Source organism: Strix uralensis, chromosome 1 (assembly GCF_047716275.1).
Source record: "Strix uralensis isolate ZFMK-TIS-50842 chromosome 1, bStrUra1, whole genome shotgun sequence".
NCBI classification, from domain to species: domain Eukaryota; kingdom Metazoa; phylum Chordata; class Aves; order Strigiformes; family Strigidae; genus Strix; species Strix uralensis.
The window spans coordinates 103,169,270-103,196,325 of NC_133972.1; the positions used below are offsets into that span (position 1 = coordinate 103,169,270).

The 27,056-nt window shown below is 39.1% G+C and overlaps 1 protein-coding gene across 3 annotated transcripts in view; it reads right to left on the minus strand.

Moving 5' to 3' along the window:
* Nucleotides 1–27,056, minus strand: part of MOCOS (molybdenum cofactor sulfurase) — a 231,180-nt gene that overhangs the window by 186,931 nt on the left and 17,193 nt on the right. For 2 of the 3 annotated variants that reach the window (XR_012629746.1, XM_074875541.1), the window contains exons 2-3: nt 16,527–16,616; nt 13,819–13,885 (exon numbers count right to left, since the gene is read on the minus strand). Coding sequence is in view for 1 of the 3 variants with exons in the window: in XM_074875541.1 (XP_074731642.1) it covers nt 13,819–13,885; nt 16,527–16,616 (157 nt within the window). In the remaining 2 variants the exon portion in view is untranslated. Of the gene's footprint in view, nt 1–13,818; nt 13,886–16,526; nt 16,617–27,056 lie in introns of those variants that run through there. The other variant, XM_074875555.1, reaches the window with a different exon arrangement.

Consider the following 27,056-nt stretch of genomic DNA (forward strand, 5'->3'; position numbering starts at 1 on the left):
CTTTGGTGGTCATTTTTATCAGCAGCCCTAGTTCACCGTACCCACTGCAGGTAGCTTATGTAATTTATGTTTTTAATTTTTCTGCAAAGCACCTAGTACAATGGTGAGAGGCTCCATTTAAAATTACCTACATAAATAAGCAAATATAATACCATTAGCATATAACAGATTGTGCTTATCAAACTATAAACACTGTAGGTTCAGAAAGTTCAGTGGTGACGTGACTACCAATGCACCAGCAGAACGTGAATTCATTTTCTAATAGGTCTAACAGACCTAAAATGTGGCATAACACAGTAATAATCTTCTCACAATTTGCTAGGAAGAATTTAAGATTCTCATTTTCTTCTTTACATTTTATCAGTAGCTTTTCCTGGGCAACATACTTGCTTGTGCTAGGCCCAAAAGCATAAAGGTTACATACAGCTGAAAACCATCTACCACAACTCCCCCAACACCATTAACAGTGGGAATAATGTACAAGAGAGGTTGAGAACTATGTGCTCAGACATAAAACCTTCTGAAAGCTGCTCTCTACCAAGTGATACCCAGCATCCTGGACTTTCCAGCTCCAGATCCTCAAGTCAGTGCATGTCTCAAGCAATCTGAGCACCCACTCAGAGCACCGACAGAAGGGCACGTTCCAGAGCAGCACTTGCCATCTTACATACGCACTTTTGGAGGCAGGACATGAGCCTAGCAGGGACCTTAGGCATGCCGCATGCTACAGCCATTATTCTCAGCTTCTGTGAGTCTGGCAGCAGTGGTTTTGACCACCTCCTTTTGCCTGCCCTGCTGCCTGCCAAAAACTACCCATCTTTCCACAGCTGGTACTGAGTGTATGCATGTGTCTCCACGCACTGCATCCAGCATATGGACTGAAAATGACTGTCAGCAGCTCCAGTCTGCCAGCTCCAGAACCAAGGGTGAATCTCGGGAAGAGGCATGGAGGGAGGCCATGGGAGAGAGTAGCAGCACACGACCAAAGCTTGTAGAGAATGATTATGTCACAACTCATCTCGCGGCCCCCTTAAAAGCTGTCTTTAAACACTTTGTCACATCAGAATGAATGAAAGATAAATCTGCTGGCCTCTGTTCACCAAACAGTATTTTGCTGGTTTTAATTTTCCTTCTAGAAAGTGGCACTGATCTGTATGCTACACAGAATAAATCACCAGGGTGATTTCTTTCACTGTGGTTGTAAAAGCAAGTTTAGTAACATTTATATTTTGCTGTGATTGAACCTTTCCACAGAGCTGCCATTCACAAATTTTAAATGACTTACAATATGCTTTGCACCTCGGTAATTATATTCTAAGTTATCAAGTTCACACACGCTCTCCTTTTCTAGCAACCCACGTGTGCTTGAGAGAAATTACTTCTGAACATGCTTAATTTTAAAGTCTTAATTTTACACACTGTATGTAATCAAACTTTTTATTAAACATTGCCAAGCAATCTGTCTCATTTAAAATGAGCTGCTAGAAGAGGTAAAGGTCCATTAAACTGTTAATTGCACACTATAACTCTGATTTCTTGAAAAGTTATGTTGAATATAGTTCCCCCAAATGCTTAACTCCATATTTACCTAATTCTACTGCCATAGTTACTACATTGGTCAGGTATATGATAACAAATCAATACAGCCATGTCAGCAAAATTCTCCCATGTAGAAAGAGGGAGGAAAAAAAAGAGGATTTAATTTCCATTTCTCTTGCTTGAGTTTGATATGGGGAATTTCACTGTACAGGTACAAAACACAATTCTGCTAATGTAGAAATACAAGTACACCCTAAAGGCAGAATGCTTCTGCTACAGTAACAGCTTAAGTGATCTGAGAGCTCAAATTCATTGCAAGTAAACCTCAATTAGACTTGAAAATGAAAGTCAAGCAAGTGACATAGAAAATGTTATATGCCACTGTTTTAAAATTACTTATAATAGAGGTCAAAAAATACTTTAGGCTGTGAAAATAAAACTGAGATGACTCCAAAACATATAAGCCACATATAAACATTTTCAAAAAGATTTCCACCTCTTATATGTGGTTCTGAAATGGTCTGAATACAGGTATTTCTATGTAAAACCCACCATCAAAACATTTAAATTTGACTATACCAAACTCAAGAAATATCAATGCTTTTTACATACTAGCTAATTAACTACACCTTCATATCATCTACCTTTGTCAAATAAAATTGTATTTCTCATTCTTAAACAACTTTATATCCATCTTTGGTTTAGTTTGTAGGGACCTGAATCAGACGATAATGAAATTAGAGAGAATGGAAAAGGATGGAAGCACATATTAACTTCTCTCAAAAGGCACATACCTCCAAGCACAGTATCACATGAATGCTGACAGTTTTTTTTCCTTTTTTTCCCCTATTCAATCAGATGTGTAGATCTCCTCACAATACTGAGAATGAAGTAATTAGCACTGGCATGTGTAAATCTATTACGTCTAGTAGTAGTCTCTTTGTCAGGGGATTCTCTCTCCCCCAAGACTTATGACCTGTCCATAGGAACATCTTTCCACCATCTTATCAAGGCCATGCAGTTTAAAAACAGAAGGGCACCGTCCCAGCGAGACTTTGTGGTCAATCCCTTCTCACTTTGGAAGGCCTGTGATGGCTCTGAATTGCCAGACATGCCTTCCTCACATACAGCAACATACTTCACAGCACTGTCCACAGGGGACAACTTCAACCAACAACCCCTCAGCAGAAGCACCATAATCCAGATGCTTTAGCCCTTTCATTGATACCCATGATTACAGCTCTGACCTTCATGGGCCACAAGGAAGAAGGTTATCTTAGCTCTTTTTCCCACAATAGAAGAAACACCCATAGAAATCAAAAGGGCCCCAAATTTACAAAAGATAACAGCAGGAGTATGTTGTTAAGTACAAACAGACTTGAAACATATCAGCACTATCTTTCAAATTACAATTGCTGTTCAGGGCCTGAGACTTCAGATTAAGAGAATTAAATTTCCAAAACTCAGTGGAGTGTGTGCTTATTTAATTAAAAGCAGGAAGAATTTCATTTGCACTTCATTGTTAAGAATACCACTTATAATATCACATTTTGGCAGTGCAGCTTAACTCCAATTTATACTAAAAGCATACTTCATCAAACTCATTCTGAAGTTCATTACAAATGCTAAATGCCAGTACTATTTGCTATAGCGATCCCATCCCATTTGGATGTTTAAATAGGCAAACATGGTCAGATAAACTTGGAGTGGCTTTTGAATGTTCTATGCTTTTTCAGATGAAGTCCTTTGTATTTGACCTGCTACTGTGAGCTACATTATGTATCCTTGAATTTAAACGTTCACAGGTATGGCTCAAGGTGTTGAAAAACTACAGTACTTTCTTGCTTTCACCTGTGCCTATAAAGTACATCATGTTATTTTATTTTCCTCTCACAAATGAAGCAGCATATTACATTCATTACTGGACTGTATCCCACACGGCAAGGATTTCTCACTGATTGACAGAAATTTACCCTTGTGCACTGCCTTCAGACATGCATATGGCCCAGACTGCCCTGTAAGGCTGGCACATAGTAAAACTTTCTCCCACTTGAAGGAGAAAGTTGGAGACTTGAAGAGAAGCAACAGCATCCCATTTACTGAGATAGCCACTCAAGACAGATGAAAAGTTCTACTGGAAAGTCAGAGGCCTCCTTCTTTCCTCTGAGTAGCTATGTCAGCCAAGCAGGAGGGGGGAGAGGCACTGCTCCTATCTGTTTTGGCTCAAGCAAATTTGGTCATCTGACCTATATCATGATTGTTTAGGCTTTTTCCTTGGCTAAGGTAACCTGTTGCTGACAAATTCCTCCCAACCTACTACTGCAACACATTTAACTCATCACAAAAACACAGGCAAAGTTTACGCTGCAGTCATGGACAATAATGCAGAAACTATCCACTTGTAGTGCACTATGTACACAGGAGAAACACAACCAAGAAGAGTTAGGAGGTCTGTTTTAATCCAGGCTCAGTCACTGCCTTCATATGCTGTCTCAGCCACAACACTTCAGAGGTCTGTACAGTTTCTTACTCCAGTTTGAGTGCATGGTACTACCCAAAGAGCTAAAAAGGCAGACTGTAATGACAGTTAGTGTAAATGTGTCATTACATGATTGCAGATAAAAATCAAGCATTCAAAACCATCCATAAATACCTTTTGCAGGGGAGGAAACATTTCCCATGTATGTTACCAAAAAAACCCACATTATTACTGCATATATGATATTAATGGAGTTCACAGTAAGCATTCTGGAATAATTAAAGTTCTATATGTGTGCCCTGCTGTTCAGTCCTTGGAAGGTCAGATGGGTACTTTCCAGTAAGCTTGTACAAGGGGACTTGAGGGTTTGGAGCATGTTGGTGTGGAACTAAAGGGTTTCCACCCCTTCAGGGCTAGCAGAGCAGCTCTTGTCTAACAGAACGTTTTGGATTCTAGTTTTCACTTTCCACAGGAAGACATTTGTGTGAAATAAAATAACCTTCAGCTTTCATGATTTATAGCAAGATTGTAAGCATCTTCAGACAAGCCCTTACTGGCAGGCAGAACTCGTTCTGCTGTTGCAAGGAACATGTCATAGACAGTGAGTGAACTGGAGTTTTCACAGCAGGCTCAGGAGAGAACCAGCCTCCTAAAAGATGGCTGAGTGGGACACCACACAGGATTTTGGGAACAACAGGTCAGTGAAATTTTTCTTAGCAAGGCAAAATTAACTAGGATTCTGCCTCATACCTCTGCTGCAGAGTGCTTCCCTTGTTGGCACAAAAGTCTCAGCATTATATTCCAAAGGTCAGTGTTAGTATTGTTCATCATCTTTGGTCTTTTGCTGTGTGTTTGGGTTTTTTTTTCTCTCTGCAAGACAACACTGTTTTTTTACATAGTTTACTCACAAGTCAGAAAAATCTGGTCTGTGAACATTGACAGATTTTCCAAATAAGTGATTCATATCTCCAAAACCTCCTTTATCGCATGACAGGTATTGTGCAAGAAAATGTAATGAAATACTAAACACCTTTAAAAAGGTAAAGAAAGACAAACTAAAGGAAGTGGTAACAGCATGGCTGAGAAAAGCCTGAGTGTTGAAAAGCTCTTTTGAACACTATTGACTGTGAACACTGGATTCATTACAAGCCGAGGGAGTCTTCATAAAAACCAAAGCATACACATCTTGCTCCTCTAAACAGTCTCACCATCCAAAAGCTTGCAATAAATTCTAAAGTATTAGCAACATGCTATTGAGTTGGCACTCAATAATACTAATGATGCAATTTTCTTCTGCCTTGACACATACCAAATATACTAATAAAATCTAGCAAATTAAACCTGGATTCACTAGACATTATTAACCTTAATATAAAGGAGACAGTTCTGTTCAATGTCTTGCTTCATTTATCTTTCATATTCCTGTATCTAACCATGACTCATGCTGCTTCTTAACAGCACCCTTTAATCTCAAGGACACCATCTTTGCTTACAAACTTCATATTAGAAATAAAGTTTAAAACAGGTGAGAAACTTGAATCAGTGAACTAAGCAGAGAAACAAAAGAAAGAATAAAGAAAGTTAGAAGGAACTCAATATTGTCAGCGTATACTACAAAGGTCTGTCTGAGTTTTAGGCACTTATTTGTCGCATATTTTCAAACTACCAATGAAAGCTAGTGCATTTAGCTTCAAAGAATTAGATTCTCAAAGTGATCAAGTTAATCAAATAATTTTCTCTCCTGCAAGTCAATGTGGATTCCTACATAATACCTCTCTGTACAAAATCTCACAGTCTTCTTTCATTTTTGCTCCATTCATATCAGTATCAACCTGTTTATGGAGCACATTACCACTTTCAGCCTAGCATGAAATTTCAGAACAAAAACAAACAGGAAAAATCATCTTCCAGCAAATGTATTACATTCTAGAAGAATGTACAAAGCCCAAAGATGTGCTTTCTTTCATCCTGGAAATCCATTGTGCCTGCAGGTTTCCTCTATTCATTTGAAATGCCCGTGCCATTTCCTTACCTTTACAATAGTTTTTGTCTTCTCCTAGCACCCAGAATATTTGATCAGGTCACATCGCTGTTTAAAGAATCTTTTATTCTGTCTCAGTTACCATACCCTTGATTGCCATACTGCAGGACTTATTTTAATGACTCCATTCTATTTTGGCTACACATTTCAGAAAGATGAAGGCAATCCAGAACAAGCCGAGAGACAGGGTCAATGAGATTGGGGTGGGGCATGAAGAATACACCTTTGAAGTAGAATCTAGAGGAGCTTATCTTGTTCAACCTATGAAAACAGGAGAATGGGACAGGTCTCCTCTACATAAATGCATCAGAGGGAGTAATGGTGGTAAAGACTATGAAAGCCTATAGGCAACATGAAATTTTGGCACAGAAACAAAAGGACACTGGCTTCTCATGAGCCAGTGGAGGAGGGAGTTTTCTAGCCCTCTCAGTGGGGAAAGAGCATCAATAGTAGATGAAAAGCACCGTGTGATAGTAGATGAAAAGCAGGAGATGAGACACAAAAACTCTGAAGGTCATGTGCATTCCCATAGTCTTGAACCATACCAGTTGGGATGTTTATGACCTGGCTCTCCTGAAACCTGGCACCCTAAAACCCTTATTGGCCCCTCACACTCTCATTTCATCCCTGCTCCAGCTAAGGTGGCCGGTCTGCACCACGTCATTATCCCCTGCCAGTCACCGCCCATCCTTCTGCACTCACTGCTCTCAGTTTCTTCTGCTCAACACTGATGCTGCAATGCTGCCACTGGCTCCGCTCCCTCTGGTGTTTAACACATCAGCCAGCCAGCCTGGAAGCTGTGAAGCTGCCCTGCTTTTTTGCCACAGAAATGTTCAAATTTTCAGCAGGGTAGCAATGTCCTCGGTAACAAGCAGTTATATACTTAAAGAACTCAGCTAGCTGGCATCTGCCTGTGGCCAAGTGGGTTCTCAGGGCTGAGGGGAGAAAAAAAAGGCAACAACCACTAATAGACGTAGGATATTAACTGAAAATTTCATCAAGACAGCAGGTTGCAGAGGACAGCAAAATACAAAAAAAAAAACAACACCACCAAACAGCGTTAGGACTACATTATCTAGCATGGGTGCTGTAAATAACCTGCTCATTAGAGAGAGAGCTGAAGGCATGTGCCATTGTTTGGCAAAGCAAATGTGTTTGCTCTGTCTGTAAGAAGACTGGATGAGCTACAGATAGTCTGGGATAACACATAAAAGCCAATGGCATTATTAGAGATGAGAAGGCAGCAGCAGTTACACTTGTGTAACAGGGACAGAAGATAATTCGCAGGCTATATCACAACTGAGAGAGAAAAAAAAAAAAGTAATGAAATCACTCAAACACTTCAGAGTCACCTGCTCCCAAAGTTACCGCTACCTGCAGATCATATGTGCTTCTAGACAAAAAATAATGGAATACATCGCTATATTCAGGAGGTTAGAAGTTCAGCAGTAGTTTACCAATATATATATATTCAAAATGTAAATAATAAGCCATGAACTAGCTAGTTTTTTAATGATAAAAAAATATAAGCAACACTAATAGCTATTCACTTAGGTGGACTTTATAATAAAAACCATTTCTGTGGATACCAGTGTTTAAAGAGCTAAAAATCAAGAGAGGATCATGAAGTGTGTGCACCAAAAACAGTACCAAAGAGCTGAGGAAACAGAACAGTAAGTAAAGTCAGAATGTACATGCTTGTGGATGGGGAAAAAAGACTCACAATGCAAATGATGATTGTTTAAGGACTCGAGTCTGCTGGTTAAAACTGCAGCAAGGTGGGGCTCAGGCAGCAAATATAATTATGAGTGCAAAAAGCTCTGCCTTTCAGTAGAAGTGACACCAGGAATTTCAGATTCGTTGAGACACAGATGCCCCCAGGGAAGCCCTTTGGAATGCTGTAGCGTCTCTTCAACAGCTTAATTATAACAACAGGTGAAGTATTCAGATTGCTTTACAAGTGAAATGGTTTCAAAATGGAGCTCAATACTGGTTCCCTAACTTCACAGAAAGATTATTAGAGACTACTTTAAAAGGTGCAGGTCATGCACTTCTTGGTAGAGGATCATTGAGTAAATTTCAGATGGAACATAAGAGAAAGTGTCAGCAGTCTTCAAAAAAATTAGACATGAGAAAAAATATCAGCTGAATTTTGGACAACATACATAACTCAAGATGGCATTCAAAATTTCTTGCCTTAAAGCAAATAACTTTGAGAAACAGAAGCACACTGAAGTCGAAACAAAGTTGTCAAGCACAACACACAACAGGTGCAACACAGGGGATGGCAGAAATTATTTTTGTGCTAAATATCTCGTCTTGCCTTAAAAATCATCTAGGCCAGTAATTAAGTTGTCAGATTTCCCTGGAGCTGCCAAAGTAACTGCTAGTGTTCCCAACAGCTAGACAGGCCTATGTTACTACTACTCACTAAACAGCAAGGGCAACAAGTGTTACCAGAGAAGTCACAGACCCGTGTGGCCCTATACTGCTTCTTAGGATGCAACTTCAAATCCAGAAAAGGGAGGAACACTCCATTTCTTCTAGAAGTATTGTACAGCCTAGGGAGGGAAAAAAGCTTCCATATAAACCCTGAAAGAGACAAAGAGATGAAGAGAAGGGAAAAATGGAATTTGTATTGGAGGAAATGTCACTATTTTTATCAATGTATTTTGTTCCAATTGGAATATCTCAGTCATCAGCTCAGATGCCCTCTCACAGGCTTCCCCGGGGACACAAAGGCCATCAGGTCCCTGCCAAAAGAGCAGCTGAGGAGGCAGCGAGGCTGTGTGCATTTAAAAAATGTGAACTAACATGGTGGCCTGAATCTAAGTAAGCGTGTACCACTCTCCCTACTCTGAATGTTATCTAGAGAGCAATGGCACAACAAGATCGCTTTTAAACTTATTTCTCCATTGCTTTTTTGTCACAGTCACATTATAAAAACAGATTCCTGAGGTTTTTTTCTGAATTGGGAAGGAAAAAAGTTAAATGTTGTATCCACCCTTTTTCAGATGTCTTTGCAAAACACCCTCTAACCACCCACACAAATTAAACTCAGAATTGCCCAGAAGCATTTCATCCTTCGTGTTCATAAACTAGCAATCTTGACCTCCAGATTTTAATTTATTTTACTGAAATATTTATTTCTTTCAATAAATGAAGCATTCCAGATTTGGCTCTCTTTGCAACAGATTACTCAAATAGCATGACCATGAATGTACAAATTTTATTTACTGCAATCTCTTCATACAAACCATGAAGTTTTAAAGCTGAAGAGTTACCAGAAGAGTAACAGAGAGTATTAGCAAATTCCTTTCTAAAGCTTCAGTTTATCAAGTTAATGGTTAATGATTTTATTAAAACAGAGATGAAAGTCCAGGAGCAAAGCTCCAAAGTAAACCAGACTGATTTCACTGGTTCTTAAACCGGTCTCCAAACTCATTCAAAAATAACAGTACCTCGTACCCTGTCCAGAAGCTTTTAACTACCTTGCATAGGATTGAAAAGAGTAAGCCCACCAAAAGTAATAGATTGACTCCTAGGAACAGCTGTTTATAAAATGGAGTCCTTCATTTTAAATTTACTATCCATCCCACAAGTTTTCTTCTTTTAGTGCTAAGAAGAAAAAAAATAGGTTCCCACAGTTGCATAAAAGACTAGGTGTGGCCAAGGAGAAAACAAGAAGGATCTGCACCAAAGCCATTGCTCTGTTGTCGCTCAGCGCATAACAGAGCACAGAGTCAGGATATCAGCCAGCTCGCTGTGGGCGCATTGGGATTGTTTCATTGCACGCCTACATAAAATCATTCCATAAACCTTGAGGAAGAAGATCACCCCTCTTGCCTATTTATCAAGCTCTTCCAAAAACACTATCCATTATTCCCAATTATCTTCTAATGCTTCTCCCATTTGCCATGTACAGAGTCACCCAAGTGAGCACTGTCTCCTTTTGCTAGGCTTCAGCAACTGTGGTATTTCAGACTTGCCCTGCTGAGCAGTGGGATCAGGAAAAGCAGCATTTGCAAATGATGTTATAAAACAAGCATGCAAAAGGGCTGAACCATCCTAGTTCTGCAACAAGGTTTTCAAGTTGATAGGTACCATTAAGGAGGACAGGACGCAGCGCTCAGATGTCACTCATCCATACGGTCTCCCGTCGATGACCTTTGCAAAGGACAAATCAATACTAAGCAGATACTGTATCTACTATTTCTTACTGTGTAGGAAAGGTCAACACATTTTCATGTATGTATCAGTTCTAACATTACTGTTTTCAGACACAGAACTGCTTAAACCTGTGAATAAAGAAAACATTCTTATCTTGTGCATAGCACCATTTCAGAACATGCGATAATTTTAAAAAAAGACTTGGAATGGAAACTTATTTCATAAGCAAGGTACAATACTTATAGAAGGAATGTAAAGCTTTACCTTGTTATCATGAAATGTTCTCTTCAAATACAATGTAAATTAAATCATAAACAGCATTTATAAGACTGCTTCCTTAGCAAAATCCATTACCACTTGTGTGTTTTACCACAGAAGCAAATATTTTTTAAAATACTAAGCCATTTACATTAATTTTGTACATGCCCGTTGAACCTTTTTTCATTCGTATGTGCAGGCCACAGAGATTATTCTCTTATGGTTCACTTAGATGGCATATTTTGAGAGGCCTTTATAAAAATAGACATTTTGGTTGATATTTAAGCTTGATCCCATTTAGCTCAATGCCAGATCTATAATACACATATTGCCACAGTCTAGGAGATGTCTGATGCTGAAATCTTAGCTGAAATTTCTTGCTTTTTTTTAATATATATTTGACTTCCCAAAGTATGCTTATGTTTAACGTTTCATAGTACCCAAAAGTTCAAGGATGAACATCAAAACTCTATTAAATTCAACACCGTGTTTAAATGAGAAAAGTATCCTGTTGTATATCTTAAACACACCACAAACAAAGCACTAAAACTTCAGTCTGGCTCTGGTTAGAAGACACTGCTGCACTATTTGATACTGCAAGTGTAAGATCTACAAGGACAATGTTTTAAAATATTCAGAAAGCTAGTATTTTAAAACGCTTGCAAATGGGGAAAGGGTTATTTAGTACTCAGTGTAATGAATTTCTGAGTTGCATTATCTGAAGGATCGTAAGGAGATATTGCACTCATGTTCTGTAGCTGTATGGAAGTGAAGCAATGCCATTTCCATACATCCGTAAGCAAAGTCATAAAAAGGATCTATAATCTTTTGATGCATACATTTAATACATTTCGGTAAGGTTTATTACAGTTCTTGCTTCCTCTTCTCAGCGTCACTCATGGTTAATGTAGAGATACAATGTTAAAAATCAGCAGTTAATTTCAAGTAAAGGGAAGCAATGTTTTTAAGAATAAAATAGTTACTCTTACTGTACTTGAGCTGGTTAAGAGGTAAGCCGTTTTGATTATTGTAATCTTGTAAATCATGGAAAACATACATTGACTCAAATATTTAATTATTTATGTTATTTTCTTGCAAATCCATGTTATAAGAGTGGTTTCTGTCTGTCAAGCAAATATGAAGGCAAAACCAAATCATACAGCTTTGTACTGTGGAACAGTGTACACTGCCAGACTAGGAAAGTCTATTCTGATGCTGCTATCACCAAGATCGACAAATATAAATCAAAAATTAAGCTTTGTGTTTAGTTTTAATTAGTTGCTTGTGTCATCTCATCAGAAAATTGAATATTTTTTTTAAAAAATCATATTGTCTTGGAGTCAAACACTGAAAAAATGCCATATTTGTGGCTGCAGCCATGTGCCAAAAACAGAACTATAAGCAAGCAATTAATTTTAAGATTTCTGAAACTACCTGCTGAATTATTCTTTCACCGAGAAAATCCAGTCTATGCACTGTGATGCAGGACAGAGCTGTCTGTCTCCCTGTCTTGTCATATTGCTTATTGTGATTAGCTGCAATGGCATGGAAGTATAGATTTTTAATATACTTTTATTGCCTTTTAGAGAGCTGACTTACTGACAGTGTTTTTGGGGCATTTTCTTCCTGAATTTTTATGACTATGCCTTTTTGATGACTATGCTTTTTAAATTTTTATTGGGGAATAATGGCTGAATTTCTATAGGGAAAGATGACAAATTCTATTGGGTGCAATACTGAAAATGTTCATTTGGATGCAGAGGACCTTTTTTTTTTTTTTTCCCAAAAACTAAAAACCAAAACAAACCCAAAACCAACACAAACACTGGTATGATTCTTGTCAATTCCCACCCTGCTCTTATAAAAGTCTTTTTAAAGCAGGATCCAAAATAAAACAAGCTGAAGATGTCAACTCTTTCAAAGTAATCTATATGTTACACGGTGAAAGTCTATTTCTTTGCTCCCTAACATGAAGAACACAGAGTACAATAGTAATTATTCTAGAAACAGCTACACTTTCTACTGTGCCTTCATAAAAACAACAGTGAAATGGCAACATTGAAATATCACTGAGGGTAAATGGAAACCAGAATGCTAACGCTGGATGTGAGCCCACAGGTATGCTCAGGAGACTGCAGGGCTGTAGGTATTGCTGCACCTGGCTGTAAGTGTCTTCTTTTGAAAACAGCTATTCCTCATAGATAGTCTCTTTCATTTCATTTGGCCCTACATTAATAGGTTGTTATCCGCTCAGCATAAGGGAGGGTTGTGGAAGAAGCAAAAATAAGTACTTTCTCAAGAAAGTCAGCAGCAGCAGGGGAACAGGTTATAGCCAGCAGCATGTTACACCTAGAAATCTTGGTTTTTTACACCCTCATAAAAGTGCAGTCAAAGAAAAAGCAGCAGAAAGGTGTAAGGCGGATTTTCTACATTACAGCTATGAACATTACATGCTATTGTAATGCCACTGCTGTTGATCTGAATTCTGTGATGTGTTTTGGAGAAAACTTTGCTTTTAAGGAAGATAATAAAACAAAGATCAATCCATGACACTTCTTTCCTTGCATAAAGAGTGCCATTAAAAGCAGACAAATAAACTCAAAGCATATTCTTCAATAAAGACACATTTTATAAAATAGCAAGTTACCTAACACAACCAATAAGCAAGTACCTAGGTTGTATATTTCTTTATGGTGTAAACTAATGGCAAGAAGTGTACTTTCAGTATGCTCTACCCTGAACTTTCAAGGGCATCCCTTATTTAAAGATTCAGTTCACTTTCTTGTCCATACCCAGAAGCCCCAACACTCAATTTTACCTCTTCTTTTTCTTTTTGCTCTTAAAAATTACACTAAAACAACTTTAAAAGGTATTTTATTACTCCAACAGAAGTAAGTACCTGCTGTAAAACAATGTACACATTCCCATAAGCTTTTTATAAATTCTCACAAGTCATTATGCCCTATTTAATTTCCTCTGAATTTTAACCATGTCCTTGCACTTAGTCCCACCTTACTATCTTATCATACTATCTTACTATCACTTTTGAGATTCCAACTTCTACATCTTAATTAAAACTGTGGAATTCTATTACATCATTAATTTACTACAGGACTTTGAGAATTGGGGCATCTGAAAGAAAAAGAACTGACTTTGTCCATCACTTTACTGTCCAAGTACCTTGTGTTTTAAAAGTCAGGTGTTTTCTTTAGATGTGACAGACGACCCTCAGAAAATGACATCACAGCAAAGTCATCAAAACAGCACAGGACTAATCAAAATGAAAACTATGAAGTGCATCATACAACATCTGAAAGAAAGATTATTCTACCTGTATCGGACATGCTCGATTGTGTCATATGTCAGCTTGCTGCTGATACTCTGACTATGAGGGTTGCCTAGGAGACAACAGAGATAGAGAAGTTAATCATTAATCACAATTTTGATATTAATTTTTTCTTTTATGAAAGTATTACACCAAGCCAGCCTGAAAAGATGACAAAGAAAGATTTAACGTATACTTCACAGCAATGCTCTGAAGCTCCTTAAAGCAGTTAGTCAAGAGAAGGGACATGTTACAGAAGAAAGACCTTGAAACTTCAGCTGGATCTCTTACTAATACTTATACAGTTCCTTTAAAAAGAAAATGCAACTGCATATGCACAAAAGTACTAGGAAAAACTACAGACAGAATGCACATTCATAGATGTATCTGCGCACTAGCTAAGAAGCAATTTAGAAGAGACAGCAGCTGGAGATAATAGACATTCATGATTGGACACCAGGACTAACCCTGGTTTCTTTAGTGTCTGAAATTCAACTAGCTCATAAAAATATAAATTTTATAGCAAAATTAGTAGCCACCTTAGCACAAGCATGTATTAACAATTAAGACAGCACTTAAGAAGGTCATGAATTTATCTTCTTGTGCAAAAAAGATTACAGCAATATCCACACAGCCACAGCACACTTTCCTATTAGTAAATGCTTAAAGAACACACCTAAACAGTTTGGAAAGAGAACAAGAAAAAAACTGCTATATTAATACAGTTTTTGCAGTAGGCTGAAATATTAGCTATTCTCTTTTTAAAATTTAAAAATCACCCTGCTGAAAGTTATTGAGTGAAAGTATTGAATAATAAATTTAGAGCTCAAACCCAAAACTAATACTCAGACTTTTCATGTCTGATGTGGCATTTCTGTAATTTCCAATTCAAATATTCTCGATTTAGAAGTGAGAATCTCTCTTACTTACATTACTTTCCCTCATTTACACATGTAACAGATACACTGCAGTTCTTCAGGCCTGTGGATTATCACCAAGAAAATAAAAAAAACCTGCAAGTCAAACTCCCCCTTCACTCACATCTGTGTCTGTTAAATGAACTCTTTTTATACAAGTTACTGCCCTCAGAGTATCAGAGATGTAACTGAAAAAGGAGAGCTTTGACCATACTAGAGCTCTTGTTATCATTTTAGATGAAAGCAGTATTAAAAACTATACAATTTGTTCTCCCAAAGCATTATAGGTACTATGCAAATCTGCTCCAAACCAGCAGCACTACTATTTCTATTCACAAGCACTCAATTGATTCACAAATTAATTTTTTTTTCCACCACAGACAGTACTTGTTATAAGGGTTGAGCCCAATGTTGTTTGAAATAACTAAGATCAGAGTGCATACATCTCACTTTACAATGGCTGTAGTGACAGAACATGAATTTTAATATCACTGACATGCACCTCATTAGGAGATTTTGAATGTAATCAAATCAACGTATCTTGTTATAACAGCAAAAACCCCTATTCCTATCAAGAACAACATCTATTTCATAGTGGAACTTAAATCCATGCTCTCGATCCTGGCCTCACCACCATTCAGGAAACAAAAGAGAGGGAAATGACATACAATGGTGCATTGAAAATGAAAACTACCCAGAACTCTCATGTGGCTCACCCAGGTGATAAGCACAAGTGTGTCAGTGCTTGAGTGAACATGGTTTTCTTTTAAAGCAGTGGTACCTAGTTTCCAAGTGAGGAATTACTCTGCTCTGGGTATCAGGGAGCACAAGAAAGACACAAAACTAGCAAAAAGGACACATATCCCACAGATAGTAACACACAATAAGAAATTTTGATTACATCAGTGGACTACTTACAGAATATATAGATAATACTGTACAGTATATTTCTTTTCTGGTTGAGCATGAATCACTCTAATGTAAATTGTCTCACACAGTGACAATATTTCTTAAACAATGGATGCTGTTGTCTTTGTATAAAAGCGCATTCAGTGTGTGGTTCTCAGCTAGATAATAATGTTAAAAAAGAGATGAAAGGTTTAAGTAGAGGATCTGGACATGAAGTACTTGTAGGTGGTGCTGAAGTGCCCACATCCATAGTTGCAATAGCTAAATCTCCACACAGATATTGCACAATTCTGTACATATTTTCACTCACATTCTTAAGTGCAAGAGTGCTTTGGCAATGTACATCCTTTTTTCTGAGTAGGCATTAAAGTCTAAGGTGTGGGAGAGGTATAGTACCTACACCCTGCCCAAATTCACTTGGGATCTTTGAGCTAAGCTTTCTTCTAAATAAAGTGCTTACACTGATCCACAGTATAAGCTCCCTGTGACGACTCTCACTGAGAAGGGGGGTGGTTCTGGATTCTGGTCCTTGCATAAGAAATTGGTTTTGCATTTTGTGTGGGGAAAAAACCAGACTGAACAAACAGTGCTCAGAGCTACATTGTATTTGTTTATCCCCAGCAAGGTGCCCTAACCCAGGGGCGACAGTCATGCTCCCTTTGATTTTTCTTCTTCAACAACACAGACATGTCCATGGCCACCAAAAAACAAGGCTAGGGGTGACACAAAGGGACTATGACTCCTTTGTAAAATCAGTGGTCCTCCAACTACTCTATAGCAGTGTTAAAAAACCCGCAGAAGTACTCTTCTAACAACTCAAGAAGCACAGTTTTGATCTATTTAGATGGAAACTTGAGAAGACTAATGGGAACGTTGTTTTGCACTTACCATAAACGTTGTTTCTGAGGTCATCAGTAAAAGCTTTAAGTAGACTCTCTGGGAAAAGTGCTGAACCGGCATGGTCAAGATAAGTAATCCCTAAAACAAAAATAAAATTACTAGATTCAATTTTTTAAATATTTAATTCCATTTTCTCTCACAAACTACATTGTGAAGTGCCCCATTCAAACACCCCTAGTGCAGTACACCACACAAAAAGGCAATTTCCCAAAACTTCCTGGGGTATGATATTTCTCTGCCTGACTTAGAAGTCTCTACAGCTCTTGAAAAATGCTTCTCAAATACGTTCCAATAGTCAGGCAATATTCACAGCAAGGCATCTTTCATTCACTAGCAGAAAAAAAAAGGATACAAGAAAACAACATTTTGATTGTATCTTTATAATTTTTAACTAAAACCAAAATATTTTCCTTTCATGTTTAGATTACACATTCTTTGGAAGGAAAAAATCTTTTTGTTCTGCCTGTACAAGACTGAGCAAGCCGGTGTCTTTGGCCACAGTACCTTGTGTTACTCCTTGGCACTACTTATGAAAACGACTATTACCACAATGATAATTATTATTATTAATAGCAACAACAATAGTAGTGTTGCCTCCTTGCTGACAAATGGACCAACTCTCTCAAGAACTCACAAGGCCTAAATCATGCTTGAAGTCCAAAGACAGGACTAGTTTAAGTTTTAATGTATTTAAATATTTCTTGCCACTCTGCTGCACTTAACATTCATTTTTAAAATCTCCTTTTATATTATTAAGCTATTGCAAAACTTTTAAATAAATGCTTACTGAAAACTAAGGCTTCTTCATGTTTGGCCATTTTAGATTTCTTAATCTTTAGCAATTATTCTTCCATTTCTCCAGTGTGTTTCATGCCCTTTATTATTTTTTTCATTTCACCTACCTTAAGTATTTCAACCTATTTAAAATTTTAATAATGATGAATATGATTAAGATTAGAATTTATTAAGTATTTTAAAGGCCTTCCCTTTCCACAGGGATTTAAAACTGAGTTAAGCTTTAAACAAGAAGCCTTGACACTTAAAATATATATTATTATATATTATGTTGCTGTAGCAGTGATTCAGTGGGTAAAGATTTGAGGCAGTGCTGTGATAAAACCAATCTGGATACCCATCCCCTCCTACTTTCAAAAGAGAAAAGCTCTCCCCTGCCTTAAGATTTCCCCAGTTACAGTGTCTAGCAAAAGCAGAATTTTTAATGATGACTTGAAGTTAATCAAGTGTTTTAAGGTGTTTTGAGGGATGGAGCATGGACAAAACCTGGATCGATTTATTAGATGTACAGAATTTTTAGGTTTTTACTCTTCTTTTAAATTCTAGAAAGTTTCTCTCAAGCAGTATGAAGTGGCAGATACAAGCACACAGGGGTCAACATGCATATGGGGGTTCATCTGGCCCAGTTTCTGACAGGAGAGGTTACAGCTGCTCAGCTCACCCCCAAAACACAGGGAGTTTGGAGGGAGAGAGGCATGCTGCCTCATGGCAGGAGACAGCCAGGCCCCTGCCTGGCAGAGTGGCATGGCCTCTGCCAGCAAGGGGACACAGCAAGGAGATGGCAGCTTTCCCTCCAGCCATATGCCCACCACGGCTGCCTTGAGAGCAGGGCCTGCCCCGCAGCCTGGCATCGAATGCCTCCGACCTGAGGTGGAGCTGAAGCGGGGAGTAAGAGCCACCAACACCAATGCTGGGGCCCAGCTCGATGGCAGCGGCCGGGGCTCTGAACAACTCTCAGTCACTGGCTACAGCTGGGAGAGCCAGGGAATGCTGGCCTAGAGTTGAGAAAGGAAAGAAGCACCCCTGAGCCAGAAACAGAGGGGGAAGGACTGCCGTCCTGGAGGCGACCATCCTGGCCAACACTCTTTCTCAACAAAGCCCACACAAAGATGCCATTTGGCCCATTAGCTCTTATGGGCACCACAAGCACAGCCTAGTGATGCTCCTCTGAAGGCAGACAACTGCCATTTTTGGATCCTTCCAGCCCTAAGGAGATTACAGAATCACAGAATCAACTAGGTTGGAAAGGACCTTGAAGATCATCTAGTCCAACCATTAACCTAGGACTGCCAGTTCCCATCTACACCATATCTCTCAGCGCTATGTCGACCCTACTCTTAAACACCTCCAGGGATGGGGACTCCACCACCTCCCAGATTGACAACATTGAAGTGATAACGCAACCGTACAGCACGAGCAAAAACCAGGCAGCCAGCTGAGGCTTCTCAAACACAAATCACCCACCAACAAGGGGACAGGCGCTTTCCATCCCGACCGATGCTCCTGTGAGGCAATGTGGACTAAAAGATCTCTAGGTAAAGGCCGCCTAAGTGATTCATTATGTAGCTCATTATGAAGGACAATATAGCAGTTCTGCGAAACAGGTAAAAAAAAGCTGGTCATTTTTAAAATTCCTCCTCTGGGTATATTACTTTGAAAACGTGGGAGGACATGTGGCTGAGGAAGGAAAAATTATTATTCTTAAACTTTTATTTTATCTTTAATGCTGCTGTTTAATTGAAAACAGAGAACAGCATTCAATACTCTCAACACTGCCCAAAAAAAGAAATAGGCTCTCTCATAATTTGAGACTGCACTGAAACAAATATCTTTATTGCTATTACACTTTTATGTTGTAGTTTTTTCCTTCCTGTCTTATTTCAATAAAACAATATTTTTAAAGGAAAGAAAAAATAATGCAGCACATGCATAACAGCAGCAAAGAAACAAACATTAATAACTTTCATTGTGCTTTTTCCCTGGTTTAATAACATTTGCTATTTTAATGTTATTGAACGCACATTAACCAAAGAGATTTGTAAGTATTTACAGAATTATACAGTTCTTCCTGTTTCACTGTGGTATTTAGTATATAGGTTGTCAGCACTATGAAATCATACTGTTTATGGGAAGTAACAGGAGAAAAAAAATGTAGTATGATCAACCAGAAAAAAATCAAAATGCAATATTCATCAGGACGTGGTTTCATTGCTCAGGGAAAATGTAAAATTAACTTTTAGTTTAATTTACATACTATTATGTTTGGAATGTGTAACTGACTTCATTGATTTAATAATATACCAACTATTTGATAAAATCACATTTCAGATGTAGTTTTTTTTACTAGGAGTATCGAAAATCATTCAATGTGTCAGCATTAGTTATGGAAAGTTATTCAGCAAGAGTATCAGTTCATAAGATGTAATATTCATATGCTAACATTCTTGCAGATCAGTTTTACATGGGGAACTCTTTGGGAACCAAGATGAGCCAGTCTGTCCTGCTGAAGAAAGCCCCAGCCCAGCTCTCTGTTCTGTGCTACAATTTACCTCTTACTAAAGCATCTGCCATCTCTGTATGCCTGTCTTGGCTCTTTGTAAAATCATGAGGGCACATGCACATAAAGCCTCAGAAATGCCAGGGGACCATTTAGTTTAACTGAACATTTCTATCTCTTAAACAAAAAACCATAAAGATAATTTAATTTGAGCATTTTAAAATTAGAGTTTAAGACCAGGTGAGAAGACTCAGCTGTAGGTAGTCTGACCGCCTCCAAAAGGCAAAAAGAAACTACCCAGATTAATCTTTTGGAAGCAAAATACCTGCTTCCACCTTCTACTGAGAGTAGAACAAGGTGGTTACATCTTTATTAAATCTCTTAGTAATTGTTAAATTATGTATATAGCTACCACCCAGAGGATGGTCTAGAGCAGGGTGAGCACAAAGGCTCTCCCTACAATGGCCTGGTGGCACATGGAGAGTAAGCTTTATCCTCCTTCACACCCCACCGTAAACCCATGCCTCGTCACCCAGCTCCTATCTGGCTAAATTATTACTACTTTGGTATTAATTAATCTGCTTTTTTAATCTCTGAAATTGTTCTTGGTGCTACACATTTCCAAACTTTGACTGAGTATCACTTCCAAAAATAATCAGTTTTTCCACATTCCATGTGGCTGCTCCATGTCCACCTCATTAACCTTTTGCTATCCTGTGAATCTACCACAGTCACCAAAACAAGCTAACCTGCACTGTGGCTTCACAGATTATTTCTCACAGTCCCGGCACTTCAAAATTCCTGCACTCCAGCTGATTACAGGCTGCCAGTTACATTGCCAAAAGTTTCATAATGAAGAACAAAATGTGTAGTTACAAGGCAGCAACTGTACAGAGTCATGAATTTTGATTGGTGGATATAATTGCAATTCAGTGGGATTATATACACAATATTACTTGGAAAGTAGTTACAGCCAGTGCCCTGGGGAGACAGCATACATCTTAAGTACAGCAATATTAACAAAACCAGTATGAAATAGATTATATGAAAACAAGCTGAAGGCAAAATAAAGCATTATCTATCAAAAGATAAATATGACAGATTTTCATACACCAAAACAAAAGCAAGAGAACAACCAAGTGACAAAATAGGGAGAAGAGGGTTGAGGTTGTAGACAAGTGTGGTATCATTTGGAACAGTGAGGTTTTAGCAGGTAGTATCACATCAGATACCTTAGGTTATTTTCATGATCTAGTCAGATGCCCTTTAGAGGCAGCTCACTCTTTCCATTGCATAAGAATTTAGCTCCCCCCTGGGATGCTCCTAAATTAAATGTCAAAAGTGGCTTTAACTATGTAATACATACAACCTTTATAAAAGTTCCTGAATTCTCATGATATGCCCACACATATACAGACAGGTAAAGATCCTGGTTCTGCAAAACCATTAATGAAGTACATCAAAAGAAAAAAAAATACTCCTACTAATATGGCTTGAGATTTGCTTTCGCTGGATATTTGCTGAGTTAAACATTTAGTAAATATTGTTAACTGTACCTTCGGTTTCAGTTTGGCACCAATTTAGACAAAAGCTATCAAAATCAGTGTATGTTTTCTAAGTAATGACATGCCTCTCACCTAAACACTCCTGGTCTGCTAGATAAGGTAATGTTTTTTTTTCCCTTGCTTAGGGCCAAGAAGCTCTTCAAAAGACCACGAAAGCATAGTCCTTGATGGACAAGGCCATAGATGCCCAAAGTCTGAACAGTTACCATGCAGTTAACAGAGACACTGTTCCTCAGCATGATTTGACTTAATTGCTACAGTCCCAGTGAAGTAAGGCAGAAGTCAGCGCACAGCCATGGGGCACGTTCTGCTTCTCACTGCCAGTCCACCGAGTTCATCAATTCAAGCAATCACTGCTCAACCCGACTGCCAAATGCTGATCCACACTGGACTGCGAGCAACCTGGATAATGGTATCAATATTTTAAGGGCTGCTAACAAGTTACTGAGTTCTGTGGGAAAATGGTGTTTAATTAATGTATTTTAGTGTTTGACTTGACAGACTGATTACAAAAAGCAAAGCACGAAATGTGCAATTACATTTATCCGTAATAAGTTCCCATTATTTTTCTCCACATGCTATTGGCTTGCATTATTTGCTCTCATTGCTTATTACCTACAGCAAAGCAGACAGAACATTAGAACAGTTTACAGTCAATACCATACACCCTACTCGTTTGCTGTACTCCTCAGCAGGGGCCATAACGACTCCACAAAAGCTATTTAGGTGATGAGGGTTATTCCAGTAAGCACTGGCACTATTCTATGTACATGAGCCCCTACTTGTGGCTTATAGTTTACAGCTTGCTGGTATTAAGGTCTATGTGAGCGCAAAAGAAAGCAAGGATTTCATATTTATTAAGAAGTCACATCCAACCCTATGAAATGTATCTTTCACAGCTACAGAAAAAAAAAAAAAAAATACAAGCCATCAAATTCCATCATTTGCCAGCTCCTGTCCTAAATGAGACCATGGTAAAGGGATCAGTCAGCATCCACCTTCGTCCATTTGGCCTACCTGTAAGACACAGCTTTATTCAGTGCTCACTTCTTGCTCACTGGGGCATGATAATATCGACTGCAGTCAGTGATGTTATTTCCACAGACACCTTTAATGGGTTGTGTGAGATCAGCTGAAGCCTTACTTGTGAGCATGAATCAGAGGTACCTCAGCTACATGCGAATAACACACTGTAGCCTACCATCTTGTCATCTTTGGATGAAATATAAATCACAAGTGATTCATATTTATGCAAGTCTTCAAACAACTGTAACTAACCCAAACCGAAACTAGCTTTCACACCTCCCTAGTGAAGACACTACCATCTTTCACTCTTTTTTTTTTTTCCTTTCTCTCTGATGCAATTGATCAAATGAAAGAAGAGTTGAAAGAGAACATATTCCCTGTTCTTGCATTACTGGAAAATGCTCTTGTTTTGCTGAAATTTTCACAGAAACATTCACTTTTGTGTAGGAAAGAGGCATTCAGAATTTCCACTGGAGATGAAAAGACAATGGTAAAAAGCAACGTTTAAGGAATCTTAATAATAATTGTCACTAATAGCGGACATTAGCTAAACATTCTAGTAGCATTTTCCTGTTCTACTTTACCTCCCATCCTTCTCATAAATGAGCCACAAGCTTACAACAATATACCAAGATAATGTTTGAAACTGACTTTTCTAGTCAGTTCTGTTTCTTTCTCTGTGACCTGAATTAACTGGATTCATATAAAATCTAGGACAAATTAGTGACTCTAAGTATTCCCTACAACATATATCAAATGAATTGTGCAGTGATATATAGAAGGCCTTTCAAATTATTTTATGGGTTTCCAAAAACACTAGGAGAAGACAAACTAAGTTCAAAATAACAGAAAACCAAAAAGTAACCCTCTTCTCTCTTCTCCCTTAAAACTCATTTTGCCACACAGAAATACTCAAATCTTTATGAGCTTCTGGGAGCTAGAGCCTTGGGTTGAACAGGCAACCATAGCAATAATTAAACACCCACATAAGAACTGGTACATGCAATGAACATCGAATGACAGGCAGCAAAATCGATTGCCCCAACTGTGGAGGCCCTACAGAATTACTTCCCAGCAGTCATTTCTTCCTGATGACAAGTCGACATGCCATGCCTTGTTTGGCAAATGAAACAGTACCTCCCTCTGCTGGCTTTTTCTGGCAAAGAGGCTGCTACTGCAAACCAGTAGTAAAGTTATTCTCCAGTGGAAGTTCTTCACACGAGGTTCCCCACTGACAATTAAAGGCCTTGATTTATTTATACCATCCAGCAAATATTGCCAGGATCAGACAGTGAAGATGAATTTCAGGGATATAAGAATAAAAGAAACATAAGTTTCCCTTCAGCAGAAATATGGACTATCTTTCAGAGACAAACACATAAAACCAAATAACCATGTTACCAAGAGCAACTATAGGTAAATTCAAAGACTGTGAAATGAAGAGTGTGAGGACTGTTGGCCAGAAGACGAAAAGTCTGAGAAGACTGTCCTGGCCTGCGGTGGGAAGTCTTTTGCTACAACACGTAACTACACTCATCAGCCAAGCTACTTCCATCTGAAAAATAGGTAGACTGTTAGTCTACCTTGCTCAAATCAGAATGGTGCTTCAGAATTGCATCCTCCTAGTAAGAAATTACATCTTAACCTCTAGACATTGTTTTTTCATGGTCAGTGTATTCTCCTGTCTCCCATGTGAACATCATTTTATTTAATACCTATCTTCACCCACTTGTCTTCAACAAGTATTTCTCCTTTGACAAGCCAGTAGCACCTCTCCACCTGCTCTGGCTAAAAATGCCATCTCCCTTTATTTCTAATGCATGATAAATCTGACAACTCATTCCAGTCCCAGTGGTACCTCTTCCAGCTGGAAGCCCTTTCTCTGAGAGAGACAGGAGGATGGAGAGCACAGGGTGGAGGAGCAGAACACACATTTCAGAAGATGATCTCAGAACTTCGGAAAAATACAGTAATTTTCCGTAACTTTACTGGAAAAATACCTCCTCAGACCCATACATCCATATGTCTTGGCTTACACTCATAACTTATTCCTTACTTGCTTTACATTCCTAATTGTTCCAGTAGTCAGCAAAAACAGCATTACTAAACCAGGGAGAGCTTTAATGCTTGAAAAGTCTATGTATAATGCTTGACCAAGATCTCCTGTATCACCTTTTCACCAGTAAGGAGTCACCAATGTAAACTGAAACCACACACAGGAGACAGCAACAATTCTTCAGTGTGCTTTCTATAGCGAGAAGAAATGTGAAGTATAGGAGTTTCAGTATCGCTTCTGAGTAACTACTTAAGACTTAATATAACATATGGTAGGAATTTCACAGAATCACAGAATAATCTAGGTTGGAAAAGACCTTGAAGATCATCCAGTCCAACCATTAACCTAATACTGACAGATCCCAACTACACCATATCCCTAAGCGCTATGTCAACCCAACTCTTAAACACCTCCAGGGATGGGGACTCCACCACCTCCCTGGGCAGCCCATTCCAACACCTAACAACCCGTTCTGTAAAGAAATGCTTCCTAATATCTAGTCTAAACCTTCACTGGCGCAACTTGAGGCCATTACCTCTTGTCCTATCGCTTGTTACTTGGTTAAAGAGACTCATCCCCAGCTCTCTGCAACCTCCTTTCAGGTAGCTGTAGAGGGCGATGAGGTCTCCCCTCAGCCTCCTCTTCTCCAGACTAAACAACCCCAGTTCCCTCTGCTGCTCCTCATAAGACCTGTCCTCCAGACCCTTCTCCAGCTTCGTTGCCCTTCTCTGGACACGCTTGAGTCATTCAATGTCCTTTTTGTAGTGAGGGGCCCAAAACTGAACACAGTAATCAAGGTGCGGCCTCACCAGTGCCGAGTACAGGGGCAAGATCACTTCCCTGTACCTGCTGGCCACGTTATTTCTGATGCAAGCTAGGATGCCATTGGCCTTCTTGGCCACCTGGGCACACTGCTGGCTCCTGTTCAGCCGGCTGTCAATCAACACCCCCAGGTCCCTCTCTGACTGGCAGCTCTCCAGCCACTCCTCCCCAAGCCTGTAGCTCTGCTGGGGGTTGTTGTGGCCCAAGTGCAGCACCTGGCATTTGGCCTTATTGAAGCTCCTACAGCTGGCCTTAGCCCATCGCTCCAGCCTGTCCAGATCTCTCTGCAGAGCCTCCCTACCCTCAAGCAGATCAACACTCCCACCCAACTTGGTGTCATCTGCAAACTTACTGAGGGTGCACTCGATCCCCTCGTCTAGATCATCAATAAAGATGTTAAACAGGAGTGGCCCCAAAACCGAGCCCTGGGGGACACCACTCGTGACCGGCTGCCAACTGGATTTAACTCCGTTCACCACCAGTCTTTGGGCTTGGCCATCCAGCCAGTTTTTGTCACCCTGTCTTAGAAGGAGATCAGGTTTGTCAAGCAGGACCTGCCTTTCATAAACCCATGCTGACTGGGCCTGATCATTTGGTTGTCCCACATGTCTTGTATGATGGTACTCAGGATGAGCTGCTCCATCAGCTTCCTGGGCACTGAAGTCAAGCTGACAGGCCTGTAATTTCCTGGATCATCCTTCCGACCCTTCTTATAGATGGGCATCACACTGGCCGGTTTCCAATCTGTCGGGACCTCCCCGGTCAGCCAGGACTGCTGGTAAATGATGGAAAGCAGCTTGGTGAGCACCCCAGCCAGCTCCTTCAGCACCCTCAGGTGTATCCCATCCGGTCCCATAGACTTGTGTATGTCTATGTGATGCAGTAGGTCACTGACTATCTCCTCCTGGAATGCGGGGGGGTCGTTCTCCCAGTCTCTGTCTTCTGGCTGAGGAGGCTGGATTCCCTCAGTACCACTAATCTTGTTATTAAAGACTGAGGCAAAGAAGGCATTAAGCACCTCAGCCTTCTCCTCATCACTCATTGCCATGTTTTCTCCTGCGTCTAGCCTCCTGATGGAGGGTATTCCTGGTAATTTTAACAGTCATTTTAATAAGACACAGAAATACTGAGATTTTATTAGGGAGATAGGAAGTATGCATGAAAAAACTATGTATAAGCTCTTCTAGTGCATGTGTATTTGGTTAATCTAAACATTTTTCCATCATAAAGTCTTTTGGCACTGATTCCCCACTAAGCAAAGCAGTTTAACTTTTACTTTACAGTAATTTGATCCAAGCTGCTACCTCAAGTGAAAGTTATTCAATTATAAACAGACCAATCTAAATGATAAGTTTATGTTCAATTGCTTTACCTTTACTGAAGTTCACAGACAGCATTAGATATACAGACATCAATAACACAACTCATTAAATAATTTATTTCTTATTTGGGCATTTTTTTGAAATGAGGATTATTTTGTAAAATTTTTCAGGACTTATTGTGGTTTCCCGATACCTCCACAAACAGCACAATACTTCAGTACAAAAAGCATCACCTAACTGGAAAACATGATTTTTCCCACTCAAAAAATAAATATCTAGCAGCCACAAACAGGTTTCTGTCAACAATTTAATAGGAATGTAATTATACACTGGCATAAATGTTCTGTTAATACCTTATTCTATTTGGCCTAAACTAGTTTCTACAGCTTATTTTCCATTTATTAGGGGTCTTCCCAAGCACAGATTCAAAGTCTT